At 39.4% G+C, this 23,097-nt stretch overlaps 1 protein-coding gene across 4 annotated transcripts; it reads right to left on the reverse strand.

Moving 5' to 3' along the window:
• Positions 1–50: 50 nt before the first annotated feature.
• ppp2r3b (protein phosphatase 2, regulatory subunit B'', beta) lies at positions 51–22,464 on the reverse strand. Of its 4 annotated transcripts, none has more exons than XR_008829016.1 (15): positions 22,291–22,464; positions 21,404–21,796; positions 11,378–11,563; positions 10,887–10,990; positions 10,116–10,218; positions 8,653–8,727; positions 8,426–8,512; positions 7,630–7,786; positions 6,785–6,833; positions 6,566–6,655; positions 5,724–5,899; positions 4,661–4,779; positions 4,476–4,582; positions 2,912–3,013; positions 1,035–1,170 (listed from the first exon to the last, which is right to left on the reverse strand). XR_008829016.1 is itself a non-coding variant. In XM_056389177.1 (15 exons), the coding sequence occupies exons 2-14, from the start codon at positions 21,755–21,757 to the stop codon at positions 2,995–2,997; spliced, it is 1,626 nt and encodes a 541-aa protein (XP_056245152.1). In that variant the 5' UTR covers positions 21,758–21,796; positions 22,291–22,464; the 3' UTR covers positions 1,035–1,170; positions 2,972–2,994. The 4 variants fall into 4 exon arrangements, 3 of the variants coding, with proteins under 3 accessions (XP_056245151.1, XP_056245153.1, XP_056245152.1); XM_056389177.1 differs by having other exon boundaries at positions 2,972–3,013; XM_056389176.1 differs by lacking the exon at positions 2,912–3,013 and having other exon boundaries at positions 51–1,170.
• Positions 22,465–23,097: the final 633 nt, after the last annotated feature.

Raw genomic sequence — 23,097 nt, forward strand, 5'->3', positions numbered from 1 at the left:
ACATCAAAAACATTTTATACTAGATTAATCAAATTACACTGCAGAGTCCGTTTTCTTTACTCTTCCATTAACCAAGACTTTATTATTAATTTAAAGAAAAGCAAAACATTTTAAAATTGGTTCCTTTTGTTCTGTCAAAGTACATTCAAATTAAGTACTTTATAACATAGAAAAAAGAATTTGTCTAAAACACTTGCCCAAATCATTTACAACACAGCAAGCACCAAATACATATTTACAATTATTTATAAATTCATCTCTAATAATTTATAACCCCATCTCACACATACAATAAGTCCATGTCATAATGAATACAGACCTGTACAACATACACTGTGTGTGGCTGTCTGAACTGTGTGCTTGTGTGTGTACAGCAGGCTCAACGGTGGCTTGTTTAGCATTTACAGTAACTTCTCGTTTCAGCAAACAAACCATTAATGAATTTACAGCCTTATAGAAAACATTCAGTTATGATCACTGGAATGTAAAACTAGCCAATGACTTCAGATGATAATTAGTTCAAAACCTGAATCAAATCAGCATGGTTTCTGTTCAACAGTTCAGGGAGCTCCAATGTGTAAAGAATGATTTAGCTCATGTGAATATGATAATACAACGTTGGTGTTCAGATAAAACACTCGCTCCAGACATTATTTGTACAAAGCATTACATGCACAACACAACTTTTCCTGTTATATCATGAGGAGGGAACAAAACGTGTTGCTTATGAAACCCTGAAGTCGACTGTGGTGTTTTTTTTTATGACAGGTAAGAATATTTAAACTTTTGGGTCAGTGTTGTGAAGAACTACCTTCTGCTTTGGCCACTTCACATTTCTTCAGTCAAATGTGTGATAATGTCCATTTCTCCTGCACAATCTGACCTCAACAGTGCTCCGACAATGTCTTCCGGTTTTGCATTTGCTCTCTCTGTGGTGAAGTGTGTCCTTATACGCAGGATGGGAACTGAGCCCGAACCTGCAAAACTCTGGCCTGATGTGATTCAATCGTCAAACGTTACAGGATCGAGGGTCATTCAAAGTCATCTTCATACTCATATTCATCCAGGTCCAGGTTGCAGTGTGGACTGGGGATCTCAAAGAAGTGTCTCTTTGTCAGACCCAGCTCACTGGAGATGTGCTGCCCTAAAGGGCTCAAAGGATTATCATACCTAAACACACACATGGAGGAAAAGATTAATAAATCAGTCAGAAAGAGAGGTTGTTTTTAAAGAATAAATTCACAACTTGTCAGCTGTATGAAACAATAGTGAGGCACTTATATGAACACTGAAGCAGGTTTTACTTGCTGTAATGATTCCTTCTGTTCATGCTTTTGATTTAAGTAATGGGGGACAAATTCCACAGACCTCATTCCATGCTAAAAGGTTAATATGAGACTTCAGCAGTATGAGTTGTGAGTGTGTGTTCCAGAGTTTCGATCTTTTTAATACAAAGAAAACCCTCTTTGAGTTACTTTCCATCCACTGCAGCCCAGTAAGAAAAATCTGTCTGTGGAAACATAACAAGTGGAAAGACAGTAACTTTGTGAAAATACCCACTTGATTAGTCTAGCTCAGACTGCTGAAGCCTCATATTTACTCCAGATAAACTACACAATACATTTCACACGGAACAAGGAAAAACCTGTTCAATGTTCATATGGAGATGTCAGTATTGTTTAAAGACAGACTTGAAAAGATGTGAACCTACCGTTTAAGGCATGTTGTAAACAAAACAGATTTTCAAACAAAGTGGCTGACACATTGAAACAGTCAGGAGGATTTACTCAGGTGAATGTGTTAAAGGACAACCATGTTAGAGGAGCAGTTTGACATTTGGGAAATACACTTATTCACTTTTTTGCAGAGAGTTTGGTGAGAAGATTATTACGAGTCTCGTGTTGGTACTGTAAATGTGATGCTACATCCAGCAGCCAGTTAGCTTAGCACAAAGACTAGAAACGGGGAAAAGGTAACCTAGCTCTGTCTAAATGAGAGAAAATCCGACTACCAGCAAACTCGTGCTCATGCTGATGTTGGACGTTCACACACTATCTCATTCATGTTTGTAGAACATAAAACATTTAAATTTCTTCAAATTTCAAAATTGGATTATTACTATTTTCGGTAATGTAAAAAACTGAAAAATAAGTTGGAATAAAATTACTACATGTAAGACGCGTAAATGCATAATAAATGTATTACAATTGTATTATAATTTCATGTATTATATCTGTTTGCTGTATTAAAAGTGAAACAATATTTTTTATAACCTAGAACTGTCCTTATGACTTAAGATTTGTATTTTTTTTAACAGATGCTTGTTTTATTTTTCTTGCATTAGCCTTATTGTTTGTTAAATTGACAAAGTAAGAGGTCAGATTTATAGCTATATAGAGTTTGTGCTGAAAAAAAAGACACCATGCATGAGATGTAGGGACAGTTTAAAAAGGTACTGTCCAGACACAACTGAATGCAAACAAAGTTGGCAAAACTCAAGTAAAATGGACCTTTTTTGTTACTTTCAGACAAGCTGCTGGTGGTAGCCTCATTTTTACTCTACTGACTATCTCTTGGTGAGCAAGAGCAAATCGAGTAAGCGTAGTTCCTAAAATGTTGAACTATTCCTTTAAATAGATAGGAGCTTTTTAACAAAGCAGTATGCATGGAAAGGACACAGGAGCACCACATGAAGGCGCAGAGGTGGTGCAGGAGTGGAGGTTTTTTGTGCAGAAGAGGAAGGATAAACACAAGAAGCTGTCTGGCTCAGAAACAGACTCCCAGCTCTAAGACATGGTCACATACACATGATATTGTGCTGTGCTGACAAAACAACTATCTGGTGTCAACAGTATGCTGAGACTGGTGGGGTGTGGGTACAAGCTAGGAGTGGGTTTAGGACTAGACTCACCCAGAGAGGAGGAGGTGGTGGAGAACACTTAGTCCCTGCTGATTACCCTGAGTGTCTTACCTGCTCTGGTTAGCAGCCTATCTTTAGAAGTCGGTGGTGTTCCTAAAACCGCCACACAACATACCTGTCAACAGCCTCATCTATCATTGACTCACTCTCACAGGGGCTCTGCTGCTGGACATAATCCTCAGTCTTAGCAATGTGATCATCAAAGTCTGATTACATAGACCAGTTAGACAGAAAGTAGTGTGAAATCAATATTTCTTTATCTGTGTTAGCATTACTATCTATGTGTACATGGACTTCGTACTTAACCGTCACTGTCTGTCTGCACGATAGAATTTTTTCAAACAGGTTATCAATTAAACCTGACCTTGACATGTTGGAATATCTGTTGTAAAATGAGTCCACAATTGACAATACTGGCTCTACAGCACCGATAATAATGATAAATAGTTGTAATTCGATAGCTAACACAATAATCGGGGTCCAGATTAATCAAACTTCTCGAAATGATACTTGATCTAAAGAGAGAACTTTTACTCAAGTAAAAAACTTATACTTTAAGCCTAATTTAGAGCATTTAACATTTAAGAGCAGTTCTCAAGTGATGAATACTTAAATGTCCAGAGTTTTAACATACAAGAAAGACAAGGATTTACCCTAGATTTGCATTTTACTCAGTGAAATATTTTTCTTCAAAAACATAATGTAATTTTATTCTTTAAAATGGTATTTTGAGTAGAATTACCATGTGAAATTAACAATCTAATACACAGTATTAATAATAGGGATGCACATACAGGAAACTGGCTAAAACTACTGCAAACAAAAATGTATGCTACCTTTATTCTTGTTGTTTTAGACTAGAGTTAGTTTTATTAAAAGGGTCTATAGCTTTGGTCTTAGGTGCACCAGCAGCAGGGGATGTCAGGGGGTCTGGATCTCTAATCTCATCAACTATTTCATGCAAAAAATTCTCTACACTGAAGCAGGAGACACAAGTTTCATCATATATAAACAATAAATCATTTGTAAATAATGACATAAGTAAATCATTGTTAGATATCTATTCTGTGGGAATATACAATGGACATGTTTTTTTGAAGTCCTCAAATCACTGCAAGTGCTAATTTCAAAATGTGCACAAATACATTACAAATCTCATTATGAACTAAATTGAGGTTAAACAAGTCTCCCAATTCCTACAGGAAGATAACTGTTGAGAATATAGATTTTTATATAACATCTTAACTCCTATTTGGTAAAGGGACAAAAGTTGGAGAAGTGACCAAAACCGTTATTTTAAAGCTATTTTTATGGTGTTCTGACATTGTGTTGTAATATCTTTTCTATACTGCAGTCATCACGTTCTTTTTAATTTAATAGCATTTCTATGTTGTAAGAAAATTAATAGACAGATTTTGAGTGGAAGTTGAAGTGAAGGAATTTTACTTTTATCTTTCAATTAAGTCCAAAATGATACTTTCAGCAGTTGGATATATTTGGGCCCAGGGTTGTAGCTGCAGCCGTATCACAGATCCTTGAGTGAAGTCAGACTTACACATCATTGCACTGATCGTTGGCAGCCTCCTCCGCCACTAGGATGTCGTACTCCTCTGCAGCGTATTTCTCCCAGTCTGAAGCTTCCTGGCCGTCTCCTTCCACCTCCTTTAAAACACGAGTTTTAAAGTCACAAGTCACATCTATCTCACGTCTGGTGACATCCATTCATTTAACCTTCCTTACCCTTATTACAGAGAAAGGATCCTTCTGTTCGTGGTCCAGGTATTTCTCGATGTTGAAGAAAGTGTCAAAGAAGATGTGGGACAACTTGCACCTCTTAAGATCCCGCAGAGTGATCTTACCTGGGCAAGGTAAAGGAAGTCACTTTAGACAGCTTCCCAAACTCAAACTTACCTACTGACAGATCATTTATGGCATGGGTATTATTAAGCCAGGCTTTCACATCCAATCTAGCTTTCAGACCTGGGCTGAAACGCGAGGCCAATTCATGGTTCTCACATCTGCATGTCTGCGTGGGTAGCTGACTCAGTAGATGATGGGTTGGCAGCACTACAGCACTTGCCTTACAGTAACACATAAATGTGCTTTCAAAGTGATATATAAAATAATCAGATAACTTCATAACTACGTTTTTGTAGAATTCAAACATCCTAGTTTTTTTCTTTTGAAAGAGCACAAAGACTTTTGGTTGATGAGGGAATAAAGTTCTGTATCCCTTCACAGTGGCATTTTAGAAACTCCATCAGAGTGCTCCTTATCATCCTATTTAATATATTTTCAAATTCACATGCCATGTCTGAAGAATGTCACATTAAATGTGAAATTTTAACAGACTTTTAAATCTGTTAAAACTGTAAAGGTTGTTCTGTCTGGAAGAGACATAGCTGTTCAGGAAAACATCAGCCTCAAATACTCAGTGAATAATGTGTTACATCTCATATTACACATTATATTACACAGCTCTACTAGTACTGCTTACCACCAGGTTGACTAAGGGTCACATTCTTGCTGTGGCTATCAATACTAAACATGTACACCCTCAACATTGTGTAACATAGTGTCTTCTAAATAGCATAGTGGTAAAGCTAAGTGCTGAGGGAATTTGTTGACAGTGTGGATGACACGAGCAGCTGTCAGTCAGTCTCTCATCTATAACTGTTCCCTCAGCTAATGATCAATGACCTGGCCCGAAAACATAAATGTGTCTGTCACTGTGGAAAAAGTGGAACCTGCCCAACTCGGTGTGTGAACTTCTGAGAGTGTATAAATGTAAAAAAGGTCTGACCTTCGACCTCAGGCTTGACAAGGTCAAGCATTTGGCAGAGGCAGTCCTCGAAGGGAAGGGGCTCAATAGCCATGGTCTCCAGCTTCTGACACTGCTCCTCGTAGAAGTACTCCAGCTCGTACATGCTGAGCACACCATCCCCATCCAGGTCCATACAGCGGAACCAGTACTCTATACTGGACACAGATAAAAGGAAAGAGCAGCATGTTATACATAAAAGCTGTAAGGAAACAGTAGATGCAGGTGGTGTGGATGTGTTCCCTGTAGAAAAAGCCTTTTACACAAGAGACATTTTGACTTGTAATTGTAGGAAAAGCACAGGTGTTACTAATAACATTAACTATGGCTCTGTTCCATTCAAATATCATAAGCCACACAGTTTGACATTGAGTGAGTACGCAAAGAATCAGGAGCCTGAAACTGAAGCAGCAAAAGAAAACTCAGCCGTCATTAATTTTATCATTTACACCTGTGCTTTTCTCACAGTCCCAGTTTAAACTGTCTGCTGTGAAAAAGGTCTGTAGACACGCCATAATTTGCTCTACAGTGAGCAGTAAATCAAGGTTTCAATCATTCGTGGATCTTTGCCAGTTTTTGGCATCAGCTACAGGTGTACTGTCACCTGACTGTAATTTCCACATGTTCAATATGCGTATCGTGGTGTTGTTGGCAAAGTAGTGTACATGCTATAGAGTTTATTCTTTCATTGTAGGAATTTTTGATGTATGGAGCATCACTTTAACTCACAGAATTTTGACACTCCAATAAAATGTAGGACCACAAATGTAGTGCGCTTTAGAGTAAATGGGAGTGATTCAGATGCAGCCTGTGTGTCTAGATACCTGGTGTCAGTCTTCTTGTCTTCCTCAGAGATGAGGAACCAGACAAAGTCAGCATAACTCAGCCTGCCCTCCTTATACACCCGTCTGTCCCTGATGAAATAAATGACACAATCAAGTATTAAAACAAGCAGTGAAACCAAAACATAAAATGTACCTTTTGTTAAAAAATGTTTGCGTCTTTTAAAGAGCATGATTTAAACTCAGACATTTTTGACTTGCCTTGTTACTGTTCCTGAGAATATTCTCTCAATCATCTTATGTGAGATGGCTGTAAAAATATATAGCAAAGAGATTACTTACAATCCAGACTGTTGGGAAAAACATCATCGTTTTTCTCTGAGACAACAGTGCTCTCAGTTAATGTACAACTTTTTCACAACACATGTAATCCATTCTCACAGACTGTAAATCCAGACTGGCCAGTGTAGCTCTTTTTTATCTTGACAATACTATAAATCCTGCAGTCATCATTTTGACCATATAGTGGTAGAAATTGTTCCAGACATGGCGTCATTGGAGCAGAGTATATATGCTGCTCTCTCATTGATCTTGTGTCTCATTTCCCCTGCCTCACTCACAGACCATCAACCAAGAACATGTGGTGTGGAGTGTGTGGGGAAGAAGCATCAAGTCTTTTTCCTGAGTATGTGTTTGCATGCGAGCAGTAAACCTGGACCAAATAACATTTACAAATACTTTTTATTGTTACATGTAATTTCAGCCTACTGACTGAACCAACAAGTGCCAGAAAGGTTAAAGGAAATTTATTGTAGTGTGCATAACTGTGCTCTGACAAGGTTCAGCACTCATCCTGTGGCTTTTGCATTTATTTATTATTTTTATATTTTTCCACCATGCATTATGAATGACATGCTACTAAAATGAACAGAAACAAAAAACTTTAAAACTTTGTTGTATGAACTGTGCATATAATTATATGATAAAGTGAATTCCAGTTATGTAGTGCTCTCTCAACAATAGAAAAAAATCTGCAAACATATTTGCTGATAGTTGATTCTAGTCTTATGCACTTTTCTTGAAGAAAGTGGGGTGTGTTTTTGCACCTTGGTCATTGTGCCGTGCCAGGTCCTTCTGGTCTATGTAGAGGTCATGGTCTGTGTCCAGCTCCCAGAACTTGCAGTAGATAACATAGAAATGTTCATAGGAGAAGAACTCTGTCAGCTGGTTCACATCTTCTTCCTGCTCCAGCAACATCACATTCTGACACAACAGGAAAAAGAACGTAACATTAATTCATCATTAGTAATTATGGGTAAAATTATTACCCAAACTGCCCCGTTAAATATCCATTGCAATTCATAAACTGACTTCTTAGTTAAACTTTGACCAACCATATCCAACACTTGCTTTTATTGTACACAAAGAATTTTCTTTTCCAGTGAAGAATCATACCAACATTGTGGTGCACTAATCTTTGGATTTAGCTCCACATAAAGTGGTTTTGGCAATCTCGCTACACTGTTGGCTTGTTTGCAACCTGTCTTGTCATCTGACTGATAACGGATACAAATAATGGCCAAAGTTAGAAAAAAAAGACCCAAGTTGAAGCAAATTGATTAATGTAAAAAAATATATAGATATATTAGGTTCAGCATAGAGGTAAGCATTATGACTTCTATTTCAACATGTGAAAATGCAGCATAAGAACCGTGTTTATAGTGAAGGTCCGCATTCAATGTGAAAAGACTTAAATGACCACCCATTCTTGTATTTTAAAAATAGAATTTACAGAATTTTAGGCATTTTAAGGACTTGCAGACACCCTGAGTAAGACACTTGAAATGATCTCAGTGCAAATGGAAAAATACATACAGAATGAAAAAATTTAGAGTCATTTACCTGAAGAAAGTTACTTTTCCTGAGCTCATAACATGTTATTTTTCCAGTCCACGACCGATTCACATTGTAAAATATCCTCTGAATCACCTGAAAAACAATTGACAGTGTTATCATGGATCATTAAATAATGCATGATCAAAACTTAATCACTGCAGTGTCATTCTAATGTTTCACTACCTGCAATTTTGCAGTAGTAATGTGATGTCATGTGTATTATGGTAGTATACCGTGGTGATGTATCGTGAGTGAAAGTCCGGCGCCTCCTTTAGAAAGGCCAGGCCTGCGTGAGAGTTCACCACATCCTGAAAACATGAAGTAAAGTCAGCTAACTTTGTTTCTTCTGCATGCATCCATAACATTCCTCACAGAACTAATGCACTCAAATGCAAAAGAACAACTCGGTGACATTCTGTGCTGCAATAACAAATACACATGCTCAGTTTAATTCTACATTTACTTTTAGAGATGAGTTAAATGGCAAACCACATCTGTGTCTCTTTTTTGCTTGACAGAACACATGACATTCAGAGTAGGAATATAAATGCAAACTTATTCAAACATCAGAAGTTGTCAGTGTCTATCTAAATCACTCTGTCATGCCATATGCTTTATAAGTTGTACTATGTAAAGAAAAAGCTCCAGGCCTTGTTGGGAGAGGCCATCAAATTTAAATGTTTCTTTGAAGTCAGAAAACACTGGGCCAGTTTTGGGATGAGTTTAAGCCTTTCTGATTTGACAGCAAAATGGTGGGAAAGCCTGAGAAACGACTTTTGCTAGTGACTGCTCTTAACCTTCTCTCCTTCCTCATGCCATAAAGTCACAGGAGGTGTGCTGCATTCCAAATGAACTGGAGCTATATTCTTGCCATCAAACTCTCTCATGTCTTTTCTTTATTCTACCCCCTCTTCTCTTCTGATGGGGGGAAAGAATTGTTGACATAAATGCGAAGGCGGCAATGAAATTAAAAGGCCTTATTTCAGGGCAGCCGTCGTGCCTCTTTGACTCTTACTGTGAGAAATTAAATCATAGAGAAACACATAAATCACAGGGCACAGGAAACAGGCGGGGACAGTCAAATCTACTCCACTGCAATCCGCCTTTCATTCATCAAAACAGTCAAAGGCGATTCGCTGTGCAGAACCATACAAATTAAACAGTGAGTGCCACAAGGCATCTCTGCTGGTATGCTAACGGGTGTTCAGCACAGCCTGGCTGCTCCTGCCAGCATGAAAATGAATCAGGTGTAGGGTGGGGCCAGTGTGGAGCAACAACAGCTTTTCAGGCAGAGCGAGAATACAAACAGCCAGCACAGCAGGTCCACATGGTAAGACTGACCAAACAGTCAATTAGACTATTCTCAGGGAACAATTTGATGAATATGAGCGCATGATTGTTTTTGGTGCTACACTATTTGTATTACATCAGACATATTTTCATCTCCATCTCCCCTTGGTTAATTTCTGCTGAGCTTGAATCCTGCACCAGTGGGATCTCTTTTCTGTAAACTCCCCTCCACTATATTACTGGCTTACAGTAACATCCCTAAATTAGTCCTCCGCCACATGAAAAAGCACTGCCTCAGCAGGGTAGTCCAAAAATTAAGTCCAGTTTGCACCACTCAAGCCAATGCAATTTTGGCATCCCACATTGCCAAGTCCAACCCTCTCCTTGGGTGTGCTGCAGCCAGTACCTGCAGGAATGGAATAAAGTCGTCTTGTTCCAGGTAATTACAGCCAGGCTTGGCCAAGAGGTGCACAAATTTAGAAGCGTCATTGTGACAGGTCTGCAGAGTTCTGGAGAAGAAAAGAGAGAACAGATGGTTGCAAGGTTACTCCCTCTTACATGCTTATGTTTTCTCTATTCTTTTTATCATTCTTTAGGCAACACAAGTTTTAAATTGTTCCACTTAAAAGTGCAAGTGCAGGTATAATACATTCTGAAATTAGGATTCTGAATCGCTGCCTGGTGATTATAAGCATGGAGTGTTATGGTCGTGACGTGGAAATAATGCAAGCGTCTGGTGTGGCCTCTCATCTAAGAATGGCTCAGTCATGAGCTCAAGTCAAAGGCCAGGTCTGTCCAGTTCTCTGGAGGCTCGTACATTAATACAAGACCATGCCTACTGCATGCACTAGTGTTCAGCACGCAGCGCACAGCTACCATTACAAAAGCCCTATGGTATTCCTTTCAAATTCACGCAGAAAGACACTGAATGGATGTTTTCATTTATATACTGTATATCCAAATCGACTATTTCCTTGCGGGTGTTTATGAGGGCTTTGTGATCACAGATTTTTGTTTAGGAATGAAAAGAAAAATGTCATAATAGCAGATAGCTGCATACAGTGTCTGTGATCCCTAGCGAGTGGTCATCATTGTTGAGAAGGGACTTGTATGAGCCGTTTGGCTGTGAGTGAATGCACCAGTGGTCTAGTGAGAATAAGAGGAGCTATTGTCTTACTTTCTCCACATAGCCACAAACTTGTGAACGGACACGAAGCCCGTCCTGTCGCCTCCAGCTGAGTTGAACAATGGCACTTTCCAATAGAGAGGGCACTCACAGGCCTGAGGACACAAGGAAGCAGGAGACACGGGGTAGTGTGTGGTGTGGACATAAAGAAGAGAGATGGATGAAAAAATTAAATGAGCACTTGAACTTTACACATGTGTGACATTTGATGCAGAAAAGAACAGCACAATAACACATGACACTGATTTAAAAAGCAGTGCTGCATCACTTAAAAACTTCCCTAAGGAAATCTAGCTGTCATTTCTCTCTTCACTCAGGTTCCCCTCAGGCCATTTGCTCACATTCCTCAGGGAGATGGAGATAATATTTTCCGTGGGGTTTTAATATCAGCAAACATTCGTAGAGTCAGTAGCTAAATGGCACTAATGAAAATAATTTGCTGGGTGGCAGCTGAACCATCGTGCTACAAATCACATTCTCACCTTGGCAACATGCCCCATGTCCTCAATGGTGGCCCTTTCATTTGGGAATTGGGAAAATATTTTCTCAATTTTGGAAATGAGGCTGTCGATGTTGAGGTTGGCTTGGGGCCGTCCCAGTGGGAAGTAAAACTTTGGAATGCTTTCACTCAGCGCTGTGGTGACGGGCTCCTCTGTCCTCACCTGGGCCTGAAACAAACACACAGAAATAAACTGTTAGCTACTGATGCTAGCAAATGCTCCCACTTCTCAGCTCAAGCATTCCATGTGCTACGGATTGCCTTTACTCTGCACTGCTAGCACTCATGTAACCACACCTCTCAGCAGCCTAAGGGCCCATCAGGGAAGAGTTGTGACTACTCAGCAATCATAATCATTATCCATTTATCCGTAAGGGATACCCGTGTTACACATTCCACTCTACAGTACTGTCACTATGTGTAAAATGTTTTGACTGACAGTTATTTTAGTCTTATTGACCTAGTATTGTTTGCAATGTATTAATCTGTTTATGTGTTTATCAAATTATGTCTAGATGAATCTAGGGAGTGTCTGTTAGGACAGGATAATACTAGATATGGTAAATCAATTTTTATGGTAATCCACTGTCAAATGTACTACTCTATTTTTATATGATAAATACAATATTTGAACATTTAGAAATGAGTGGTTGTGATGGACTGTCTTAGTTAAGTGCACTAAGTGGTATATTTTTGGGGGATTTATCTGGCAAATGATCACATCTGTGTATATATGTAATATATACAGCACAATCTATGCACAAAAGGGTAGCTCTAAACAATATAAGATATGGTAACACAAGAAAACCACCAAATAAAGTCTGTTTTTATCAGTAATATTTAAAACAGACCAATATTTCCAGTCATCAGTTGAGGAAAATGCTGAATGCTTAGATTTCAGAGCTGCAGCTGCTGGATCCAGCTTTTCAGGTTTGAGGAGTTATTGCTGTGATTGCATGACTATGTGATACATCAAGGTAAACTGAGCAATTTGGGGTTTGGGACTGTTGGTCAGACAAATAAGGCTTTTGAAGATGTAACCTTGGGTTGTGGGAAATTGCAGTAAATGGCGCATTTCTTCACCATTTGCTCACAATTTATAGACCAAATGATTAATCAATAAAATAATCAACAGATTAATTGATAATGAAAATATTTGTTAGTTGCTATCAAATTAGATTTGATTTTGTTTAAGTACAATATTTTAACACATCCTTCTTAATGGCCATTTATCTGGAAACAAATGTATTATCACAGAAAATATTTTGACTTGACAAAACAGGAAAAGCAAATGTCACTAATACTATTAACAATGGTTCTGTTCCAATTAAATGCTCCACTAACCATGAGTGTGATCTAGCATGCACAGTATCAGGACCCCAGAACTAAGACCTGGGCGGAATAATGTCACTGTTAATTACACCTGTGCTGTTCCCACTATGTTGTGCCAAATGTCTGCTGTAAAAAAGACCCATGGGTCAAACAAGTTCTATCACTAGTAGTCAGATAAAATTATCTTTAGCGACAGCCCCAAATAAATGTGTATACTACAAAAAGATGGCGCAAGTAAGCAACTGAGCAGATAGAATGACCAGGGCCACCTTGGTTTAAACAGCGTGGCTGGTTACATGCAAACAGCAGTTGTCTGGAGATAGAAGCAGAGCATGTCATGCATGTGTGTGTTAGGACTGAACTGCAGACGTACAGCAGGGGTGAAGCGTCTGTTAGCTTGGAGTCATGACTGGACACAAGGCTGAGCTTAAATCTCTACTCCCTGACCCTGACAAACTAATTTCTAGCCATTTCTAGCGGATGCCATTCCAAGTGACACAACTCTCATTAATACAGAAACCTTCCAATATATAAGAGCCTGGACACAGCTGTGTATTTTTGTGTTCTTTTAACCATTTCTGCCTAGGACCTCAAAATAGCAACTTTGTATGTCAGGGCTTTGCAGCATGTGTTATTAAGCTCTATGATCATGACAGTGGAAACCAGTGTATCGTTTTACGTCTTACAACAACGACATCATGCAACATTGGTCCCAGGCCTTTATGTCATGATAAATGTGATTCCTTACCAGGATGATTTACCACACCAACTGAGCACAGCTGACATACTAAGACAAGATCATATTAACAAAATATCTACTGTGTCTTGCTGAGGGCCATGCGGTGAAGGACATGAATTAGTGAAGATATTTTCATAGCCACATATAAAAAGCAAAAATGCATTAGGACCAAAATGTGTTATATTGCAGGCCAGTTATTAAAAAGCATGCTTCATTAAAGAGTCATCTCGTTTTTACATGACTCAAGAATTTGCTGACTGGATCATTCTCTTTGCCCTTTAATAATCACATAAACACACCCACACAGTCCTCTGCTAAGAGATAAAAATACCATCTTGGTGTTTGTTTTGGTCCAACACATTCTACTCATTGTTCACACCTCTGGTTTTAGTTGTCAGATTCTACATATAATGCCGGGTCTGCAACAATAAAACTTTTAACAATATGATCCAAAACCATAAAATTATACAGGTGGACATAATGGGGATAAATCTAACCATGTCCACTTCTACATGGATGTGTGTCGCATGGACTTTTTTGCAATATTCTGTCAGCGGTAACCTGCTCATTTTAGCCTTCTAAATGATAAATGCTGCTGATCCTCTGCTCTTCTCTGTCCTGTGTGTTGGTGTCAGCCATGGCTATAAAAGGACATAAACATCTCCTGTTGCCTGGCCTGCACTGCCCCCCCCCCCCCCCCCCCCTCTCGCTCATGCTAACCACTAGCAGAGCTCTTGAGCACAACTGGTAAGCCACATGACATTTTGCACATTCACAATGTTGTTGTCTGAAAGGACAGTAAAGCAGCTAAGCACAGCATACCACACACAAGAAAACATCATACCATCATCATAACCAAGGCTCACATCTCATTTCTCTTTGTATAAAGAGCAAAACAACTGCAAAAGTAATTCACTAACAGGTGGATATGATTGCACAACAGTCAAAATTCACATGGCACAGTAGTGCATAAATATGCCTGGAGAAAGTGTTGTAACTACTGTCCCCACTTCTTCAAAATGCAACTGGCTCCTACAATAGCTCCACTTTGTAATAATTGTAAACAGTATGCACAATTACTGTAGTTTAATAGTGGCCTGTATCACAGCAGATCAATACTACAATACAATCTGAATACCAAGACGTTAAGCCCACAAATACCACATTAAGAGACCTGCCCACTGACTGACAGGCCAGCGAAGCCTATGTTAAGGGTACACTCATACAAACACCTGCCTGTCCTTGTTGGAAAGCTCTGAGCCTCTTCTTGAACCGAGATGGCAGGACAAAGTCACAGCCGCGTGCCAGCAGAGCCAACTCCTTCCTCAGGTCAGGGTCCTGACGCAGAGACAGCTCCTTCATCCTCATCCTCGCGCCAGACAGGACGGGGGACACATATAAACAAGCACAACACTCAATCCAGAGTTATCCTCTTCACTATAGAAATCACTCAGTTGCAGTCAACACAGTGGGCACAAGGCAGGGGCAGCAGTGGAAGTCCTCTGTGTCTGTGTCCCTGTGATTGTCCTCTGTCAGAGTGAGAGCCTCTTAATGCAAGGGAGCAGCTGCTACTGTGACTCTCTCTCCCATTCCAGATCTGGTCGCACAATCTCAGCTCTGCCTGCTGCTCTGTCCCAGTCTCTACATAACACACACATACGCATATACACACACACACACGCACACACACTGCACAGGGTCAGGGAGCCCTTGCCTCAAAGCTGCTGAGGAGATAAGGAGTGACTGACTGTATGTGTGTGGGAATCACTTAGTGTATGTGTGGGATGGGAGGGGTGTGTGCAATGGATCTGCCCTTTCCAGTTTGCATTCCTCAGTACTCATAGAAGGTTATGTAAAGAGACAGACCTGTTGTTGCAGCTTGCAGCAGCCACAGAGGCCAATTGAAGGATGCACCTCAATACCAAGATGACATATGGCTCATGTTCACTGTGTTCCTTTCTGAAAATCCCCCACACTACCAAATACTTCAGAAAAAGTTTGCTCGTGCTCTGAACCTTGAAAATGGACACCCCCATCTTTTGGATAGTACATTTAGATGTTAAAGAAACCTCCAAAATAAAACCCCTAAAGTGATTGCATATAATGAAAGCCACATGTTACTTAACTAAATCTACCTAAATCTGTTACTAAATCTGCCTGAAAGTCTAAATCACAAGAACAGGAGGCAGACAAAATAAACTTAATGAGACATGGGCAAATAAAGAAAACACCCAAGGTACGGCTACTTAATAATAGAGTGCAGGTTAAATCACCAGATGATATGTGCACAACTACATACATTTATTCAACTATTCTGCATCCTATCTTATGGTGGTCTTTGTTTTGCCTTCCCTTTGCAAGCCTGGGCTGCCAGCCATTCCACATCTTATTATAGTTGATGGGCATTGGAGGTGGGGGGTGGGGGGCATGGCAAATTCAAAGAATGATGTCCAAACCCGTCTGCGCCTATTAAAAGCACAAGCAAGCACTGTTTGGGCAATCCAAGAAACTAGCTCTGGAGAAACAAGGGTGTATCTTTAGTCCACAAACAAGCATCTGCTTCCGGTTGCTGCTGTCCTGGAGTGATGGCAATTACACCAATTCTCCATAAATATGATGATCTAACAGCTCTGGGGTTGCCTTTAAAACAGTGACTATAGACAGGAAAAGCCCAACACCTGTACAACAACTGCACCTACTGATGTAAATGTTAATTAAATAGAAATGGTACAGAGATGTATACATTAGTAGACTACGTAAATAAACCTATATTTGTTTGTGTTATTCTTATTGTACACACAGGAGGTCAAAGCACACCCACAGTATTTTTAGATGACAAGATCACAAAGTCCACAGTTTTCCACTGGTTTCTGCTCAAACCCAGTTCCTGTTATCCTCCACACAGGACACTGCACATGCATGATAAGCTGTTTGTGTGATGGGTTTTCACAATGGCTGCCTTTTGTTCAGGCTAATCAATTCAGACCAAATATGGAAAGTACCAAGACCAAAATAAAACCTGGTAGATCACATGAAACTGTCAACTCACATGGAATAGTGTTCTGTCCATTCTTGTGTTCAAGCGAACAAAATCTGAAGTCCAGTTCCACAAACAGAGGTATCACAACACCGCAGGGATAATGATGTGTTGTTTCACATATGTGGAAAGAGCTCAGTTGGGTGTTTTAAATGTTACTACAGACACATGTGGTGAAAACAGTAGTGTGGCATGAAGATATAACACAGACACAAAAACACACAGTTTCTGAATGTAAGCTTCCAACAGGGTTGTATGAAGAGTGTAACCAAATCATCTTAGGGTCACTACAGGCAGGTTGTCTAAACAACACCACCCTCAGAGGCAACTGTCAGACAAACTGCTCAAATACTATATCCACACTATAATGGGTCACTGTGACAAACAGGAAAACATGAGAATTCAAGCTGGCCCCACAATATGTCTAATCTGTAAACTGCTAGATCTGATTTGTACAGAAACATGTGTGCAGTCATGTTCAGTCCATTACATAACAGATGAGATTATCAAACATACTGCCTGGAGTTAGTGACCATTGGCTTTGAATGTTAGAATTCCGTGCAGTCAGATGACTATTTGTTGAGGTTGTATTTTAGTTGAGCTCAACCAACATGACATTCAATACTGTTGAAAAGTGTGATATTCAAGAGGCAACAAGCAAAGCAGACTGGCAACCACAGTGGAATACAGAAGAGTGGGGCAAACCTGATCAAAACTCCCCTGAGGGCCCCCATGCCTAACTGTACCACAGTGTGTCCACACAGAGGTGACTCAAACTATCACAAGGCTGGGGTAGATCCACAACTGGTTCACAGCATGGGGAAAAAACTGATGCTGCTGTGAAATCCAGAAAGCTCCAGCTCAATCCACCACAATCGGATGTCTGAGATGGGGATTTTGGGATACATGCTAACATGGGCCAAAAATAGGCCTGATTGACTGACAACATGGTGGGCTCAGGGAAGGCCAACAAGTTGAACATGATGTGTGCAGATCAGTTAGCTTGCATAATAGTAATAATGCAAAAGCCAGTTACCATAGAAGTTTACTGAAAAATCTATGTAGTCCACATGGCACCAGAAGTGGAGTAAAGGGTCAGAACACTATAGAAAGGCTCTGCAGAGATAAGGAGTAACAGCACACAAGGGCCCCCCACACTTACACAACATTGTTACAGTGACTAATATCTATGAGAATTTATAGTTTACAGCAATAAGTTGTTAGAGACAGCAGCTTTGAGGACCACATGACTTTTAATGTATACTTTTATTGTATTTTCCATTTCTTATTTTTTTTTTTTTTTAAAGATATGTTTAACTTTGCTTAATGTAATAAAAATGACATTACCTTTAAGTTTCCTGTAATGTCATTACTGCAAGAGCCCAAATAATGTGGGTATATAATGACCAATCTGGAAGATATGGGTGTTTCGTTTACAGATTTATACACGTTCACCTCATTCCTTAATAAACCTATAGCTGCCCAGACAACAGGTCAGTTGAGACTAATGACTAAATATGATGAAGGACATTAAACTTTGAAATATTAGACTGCTTCTCAGATATTTAAAAACAATACAAAAAACAAAACAAAAACAGAGTACATTTTACACACAAGTTACCAAGACTCCAAAATAAAAACACTTGCGGGAAACAGTTTAACACTTGGTTCTCTCTGACAGGTCAGGCCAATGATAACGTGACTGTAGACCCCTGCTTCAAATAGCTTCTATGTTACTGAGCCCAACCAAGCATGTTATAAAAAGACATCTTGAGGAATAACCAGTGATCCTAAATGTGGACAAGAAGAGAAGAACAAGTAAACCCTCAAAGGAAACTTACAGTATGTCTACTGCTCTATATTACTAAAACTGCTGAGTGTCTGTGTATGTGACCTACTGCACTCAGAACATAGAGGCAATCTTGGTATTAAGCTACACAGCAGAATTGGAGGCCAAACATTCATAAGGGATTGATATATACTGTACAAAGTATGAAGAAAAGATCTACGACCATATATTCTGATATTGAGAAGCATCTAATAGAAGCAGTTTCAGAGTAAATTACACAGAGGATGAATGTGCTGCCACACCTCATCTCACTGGCAGAGTTCTGGGTATCTAATGCCAACGCAAGGGAACCAAGGCTATCTATATCAGTGTCTGATGTCAAAGTCAGACCAGCTGTTCTAGCCTGCATCAACGTGACATAAATTGAATTTTTGAGTAATCCTTTGAAGAATGCATCTGTATGCAGGAATTCATTTTGTTGTCTTAAAATAGAAGTATTACTTTATACAACCTCACAATCCCTTTAATATTGAGTGACACAGTGTGGCCACATGCCATGACACATCACAGCAGAATACACAAACTGTGCAGCAGTTGCTTTATATTAATCTGGGGCGAGAGGGTGGCATTAGGGGGAAAAGGGCATTAGCACGAAAGAGACATGAATATGTAAATCAAGAAGTTAACATCAATTTGTCAAGCCTCTTTCTGTTCCATCATAAAGTCTAATGTTAAATGAATAGAATGAGAGAAAGCTCTGAGTAAAGATTCAAAGCAATTTTTTGTCATTATTGTGATAAACACTGAAGCTGAAACCCACAAAGGAGACGAGCATGCTGCTGCAATGTTTTTCTTCTTTTACACCCTCTTCCCCCTGTGGTCAGGCTATTTTAGCAATGAATAACTACTCATCATGTCATAAAAAGACTGTGTTCTACTATGTGACTTCAACTTAATCTGAAATATTCTGGTGTACAGAGGATCACTAACTGTAATGGATGTTTAATTTTGATGTGATTTACTTAGGTATGTTTGTCTGAAAAGAATAGCAAAGCATTTTTAATCCATCTTTACCTCCATTTTTTAGTTGGTTAAAAGTATATATGCTTTATGTGTAAGCTATAGGTCTGAAAGGTCTGAAAGTCTGATTATCTAAGTAATGTGAACTGGTAGTCTTTATGTTTGGACTCTTGATAGTAACAGTGTTTGAAAATATGTTCTGGATTAGGTTTATATTAATTTGTGGTGACTTAATAAGAAAAAAACTCATCAGCATCATCTTCAAGATATAAATGCCTTGTTCTGAGTCTAACACCTAGTTCCACAGGCCTGGTGCTTCAGTCACAGAACAGATGTCGCACCACTGACCACTTGAACACCTCCTCCCTCTTGTCTGTCTTTAGCATGTCAACAACATGTAGAAGGTGGAGTCTCTAAGAGCACGTGCCCCCAGCTGTCTGGCTGCCTCACTGTCATCACACTCACTAATATCCACAATCCACCACTATGCCAGGCTGTCATGTTGCACTTCTCATCTTGATGGAATACAAATCCATAAACAGACATCAAAAATCTTTTGAGCCTTTTAACTGTTTTGTGTGTCTTGATTTCTTCTATAATCAAACAGCCCAAAGTAAAAATCCCATTTACCTCTAAAAACAGTCACAGCATAATGAGATCTGAGAGGAGTAACCAGAGTACCAGCGATAGGCTAGGCTCAGACACTCCCACCTCTCATACCATACTAATTCATGGGTGAGGCCTGAACATTTGGAAAGTATTTGACTAATAATTGCTACATATGCCTACAGACATGCCTTTGATGCTGTAGGCTACTCAGCAGCCTCTTGTGGCCAGCCTGGGAAAATAAAGATCCCAAAGGTACAGTCAGGTCAGGTTTAAGAAACTAGAAATTTAAATCAATGAACAGTCAGGATAGATTAACAAGCCCCTATGGTGAGTATGAGGACTTCAAAAATGTACAATTCTGGGGACTTCTAATTGTGGTATTAAAATAAGGTGGCAGACAGCAATGCATATTGCTACAGACATGAAAAACGCTAAATCATAAACATTCTACAACCTGTAAGTTTAAGGAAAAAATTGTCAACTTGGTAACATTCATTTTTAACTGAATGCTGTGTCTGATGAGGTGCAACTTTGGCATACTGACCGCAGGTTCCACTTGTTAACAAACCGACAAATTAGCATCAACATTATTTTAAACGGTAGTCACAAAGGCCTTTTTTCATATGGATATTTTGACAAAGTAGGAAAAGCACAGGTGTTACTAATGACATGAATGGCTCCATTCTATTCAAGTGTCCCAATAAGCCATGACAGTGAGCCAGCATGCACAATACCAGGTCCCTGAAATTTAAGCAGCTAAATGTAGTTGAACCATCATTCATTTTATTATTTACACCTGTGCTTTCCTGCTGTGACATGTCAAAATATTTTCTGAGGGCGTTTTTGTGCCACACTTTGTGTGTGTATAATATAGGTTTAGATTTTATGGTTGATAGTGAAATGTTTTCAGCAAACTCAACCTCTAAAAAACAAAAACAAATTATGTTGAGGCAGCTTTTTGCAAGTGTAACAAATCCTAATTTTCTTGGTCTAAGTAACGCTAACAAACAGGTTAACATGCAACATATTGTACTGCATTGCATTGAGTGAACAGTTTATGTATTTAAATCTATGTAATGGCTATGAATTTGGGTTTTAAATATATTCAACGAACACTGCAAAATGATGATAGATTTTCAATCTCTCACTGCACCTTAGAATTCATTGTTAATGAAACCTGTCAAGCAGAGATAGGGCTTCCTGAGACTATGATTTTGCAACAAACCCTATATGTCAGCTGCCTCAGGTGGCTCAAAGAAGCAGGTAGGCCACACCCTGTTTTTGATGTTTTTAACAGCAACCTCAAAGCCCTGTGGCATGCCATCTTAAGTCCCTCTAAATCTTGTTTAAACCTGTGAAACTGTTTCATAACAGTTTGGATAAGAGAAGGATGGCCAATCAGCTACATGCTTACAGAAAATACAACTATTTAAATGTTTAAATAGTTTAACCTTCTAACTTAGTGTTTCAAAAGATGATTTACCTTTTTTGCACTGACAGACCTCCGTAGAACTCTCCCATTGGGTCCTGTCACTCTGGTATTACTGCTACTGCCAGAAGGCAGGGTACTGGCAGATGGGGGGCTAGAGGGAGTGCTGAGGGCAGCAGGCTTCTTCTCTGCCAGGTTCTTTTGGGATGCCACATTGTTGTTCTGATTGAAGCTTAATGACCTTTTCTCCTGGGCGTCCCCACTACTCAAATCAATGTTTTGTCCACTTTTGATTAGGTCAAGATAATCTTTGAGTAGTGACTGGGTTGCAGGATCACTCAACCAGTTGAGGAAGAGCTCGTCCACCTTCATTTTAAGAACCGGCTGCAGAACTTGTGGTGACGGCATTTTGCAGAGTATTACTTCAGGGTTCGCCGACAGAGGTACCTGTGTCGAAATAAGTGTAACATTAACGTCACAGCACAGCACAGCACATCACATCACACTGATGTGCACAAGCCTACGCTGTACAGGCGTAGACTACTACAACTGCAGTGACTGATACAAAATAAGACTTACAATCACTTTGCGTCAGTTGCCCTTGTTTTGAGTACAAACCAAACACTCACTGACGTTATTGAATTTTAGCGCGAACCATCAATGCTTTTGCCCACCGGCAAAAGTAAATGTGAATTCACAGTGACCCCTGTAACATTGGCTATTTTTAACTGCAACATCGAATATACAGATGATTGAATTCAGCATTTAATTAGCTAATGCCATATAAAGCTGCCCGACTACATAGAGAAGAGTAGTCAGGGTCGACGGTGTTGGTAAAGCCGGTGTTAGGTAAAAACTAGCAGCAGCAGGCAACAACAGTTTGTTAGCTACAATAGCTTTAGCAAGCTAGCGTTAGCTGGCTAACTAACTAAGGTACCAACCTGGGAGTGAATGGACGGTAATGCCAAATGCGTTGATATGACTCTACATTACTTCCTTCATAAGCGAAGATGTATCTCGCACGCCTGTTTACTTGTGAATTAACTACGAAAGTAACGCAACGGTATCTCCGTTATTCATTTCGCCGAGCAAAAGCGCAACTTTTCAGGATCACGTTCCCCTGGTAACCACCAAGTAATAACGCGAGATCTCCCGCAGGGTGAGAGTTCACCGCAGCGGTTTCTCTCCAAGAAAAAAGGTACTTTCACCGGCCACCTGTTACGTCAAGAGTCCACTGTATTGCCTGCTGTGGTGTACTAATGTATTTCTCCACTTCATCATCAAAATGCTAGAATTTTTGTTATTACACACCCCGGTACACAGTGGTGGAAGAAGTATTTAGAGCGTTTCACTAAAGTAAAAGTAGTAATGTTGCCGTGTACAAATACTCCATTACAAGTAGCCCAAGTAACTATTATCAACAAGTGTTCTGACTTTATGTAAAACAGTACCATCTTTGCTACAGTGGTTTAATCACCATTTTATTATTGTATTATACAATTTCCTTAACATGTAAGTAACCTTTCATGTTGGGTTTACTTAATTTAACTAAGATTATCATGTTTAAAATGTCAAATCTTATTCTATGAAGTAGTAACTTTCAAATAACTGTAGTGATAATAAATAGTACAATATTTCCCTCTGAAATCTAATGAGGTTGAATGACGGAAAAAAAACTACGACACTCAAATATTGTACTTAAGTACTGTAGCACACAAAATAATAATAATAATCCAATAGACATTGTT

This window comes from Seriola aureovittata, chromosome 11 (assembly GCF_021018895.1).
Source record: "Seriola aureovittata isolate HTS-2021-v1 ecotype China chromosome 11, ASM2101889v1, whole genome shotgun sequence".
Classification (NCBI taxonomy): domain Eukaryota; kingdom Metazoa; phylum Chordata; class Actinopteri; order Carangiformes; family Carangidae; genus Seriola; species Seriola aureovittata.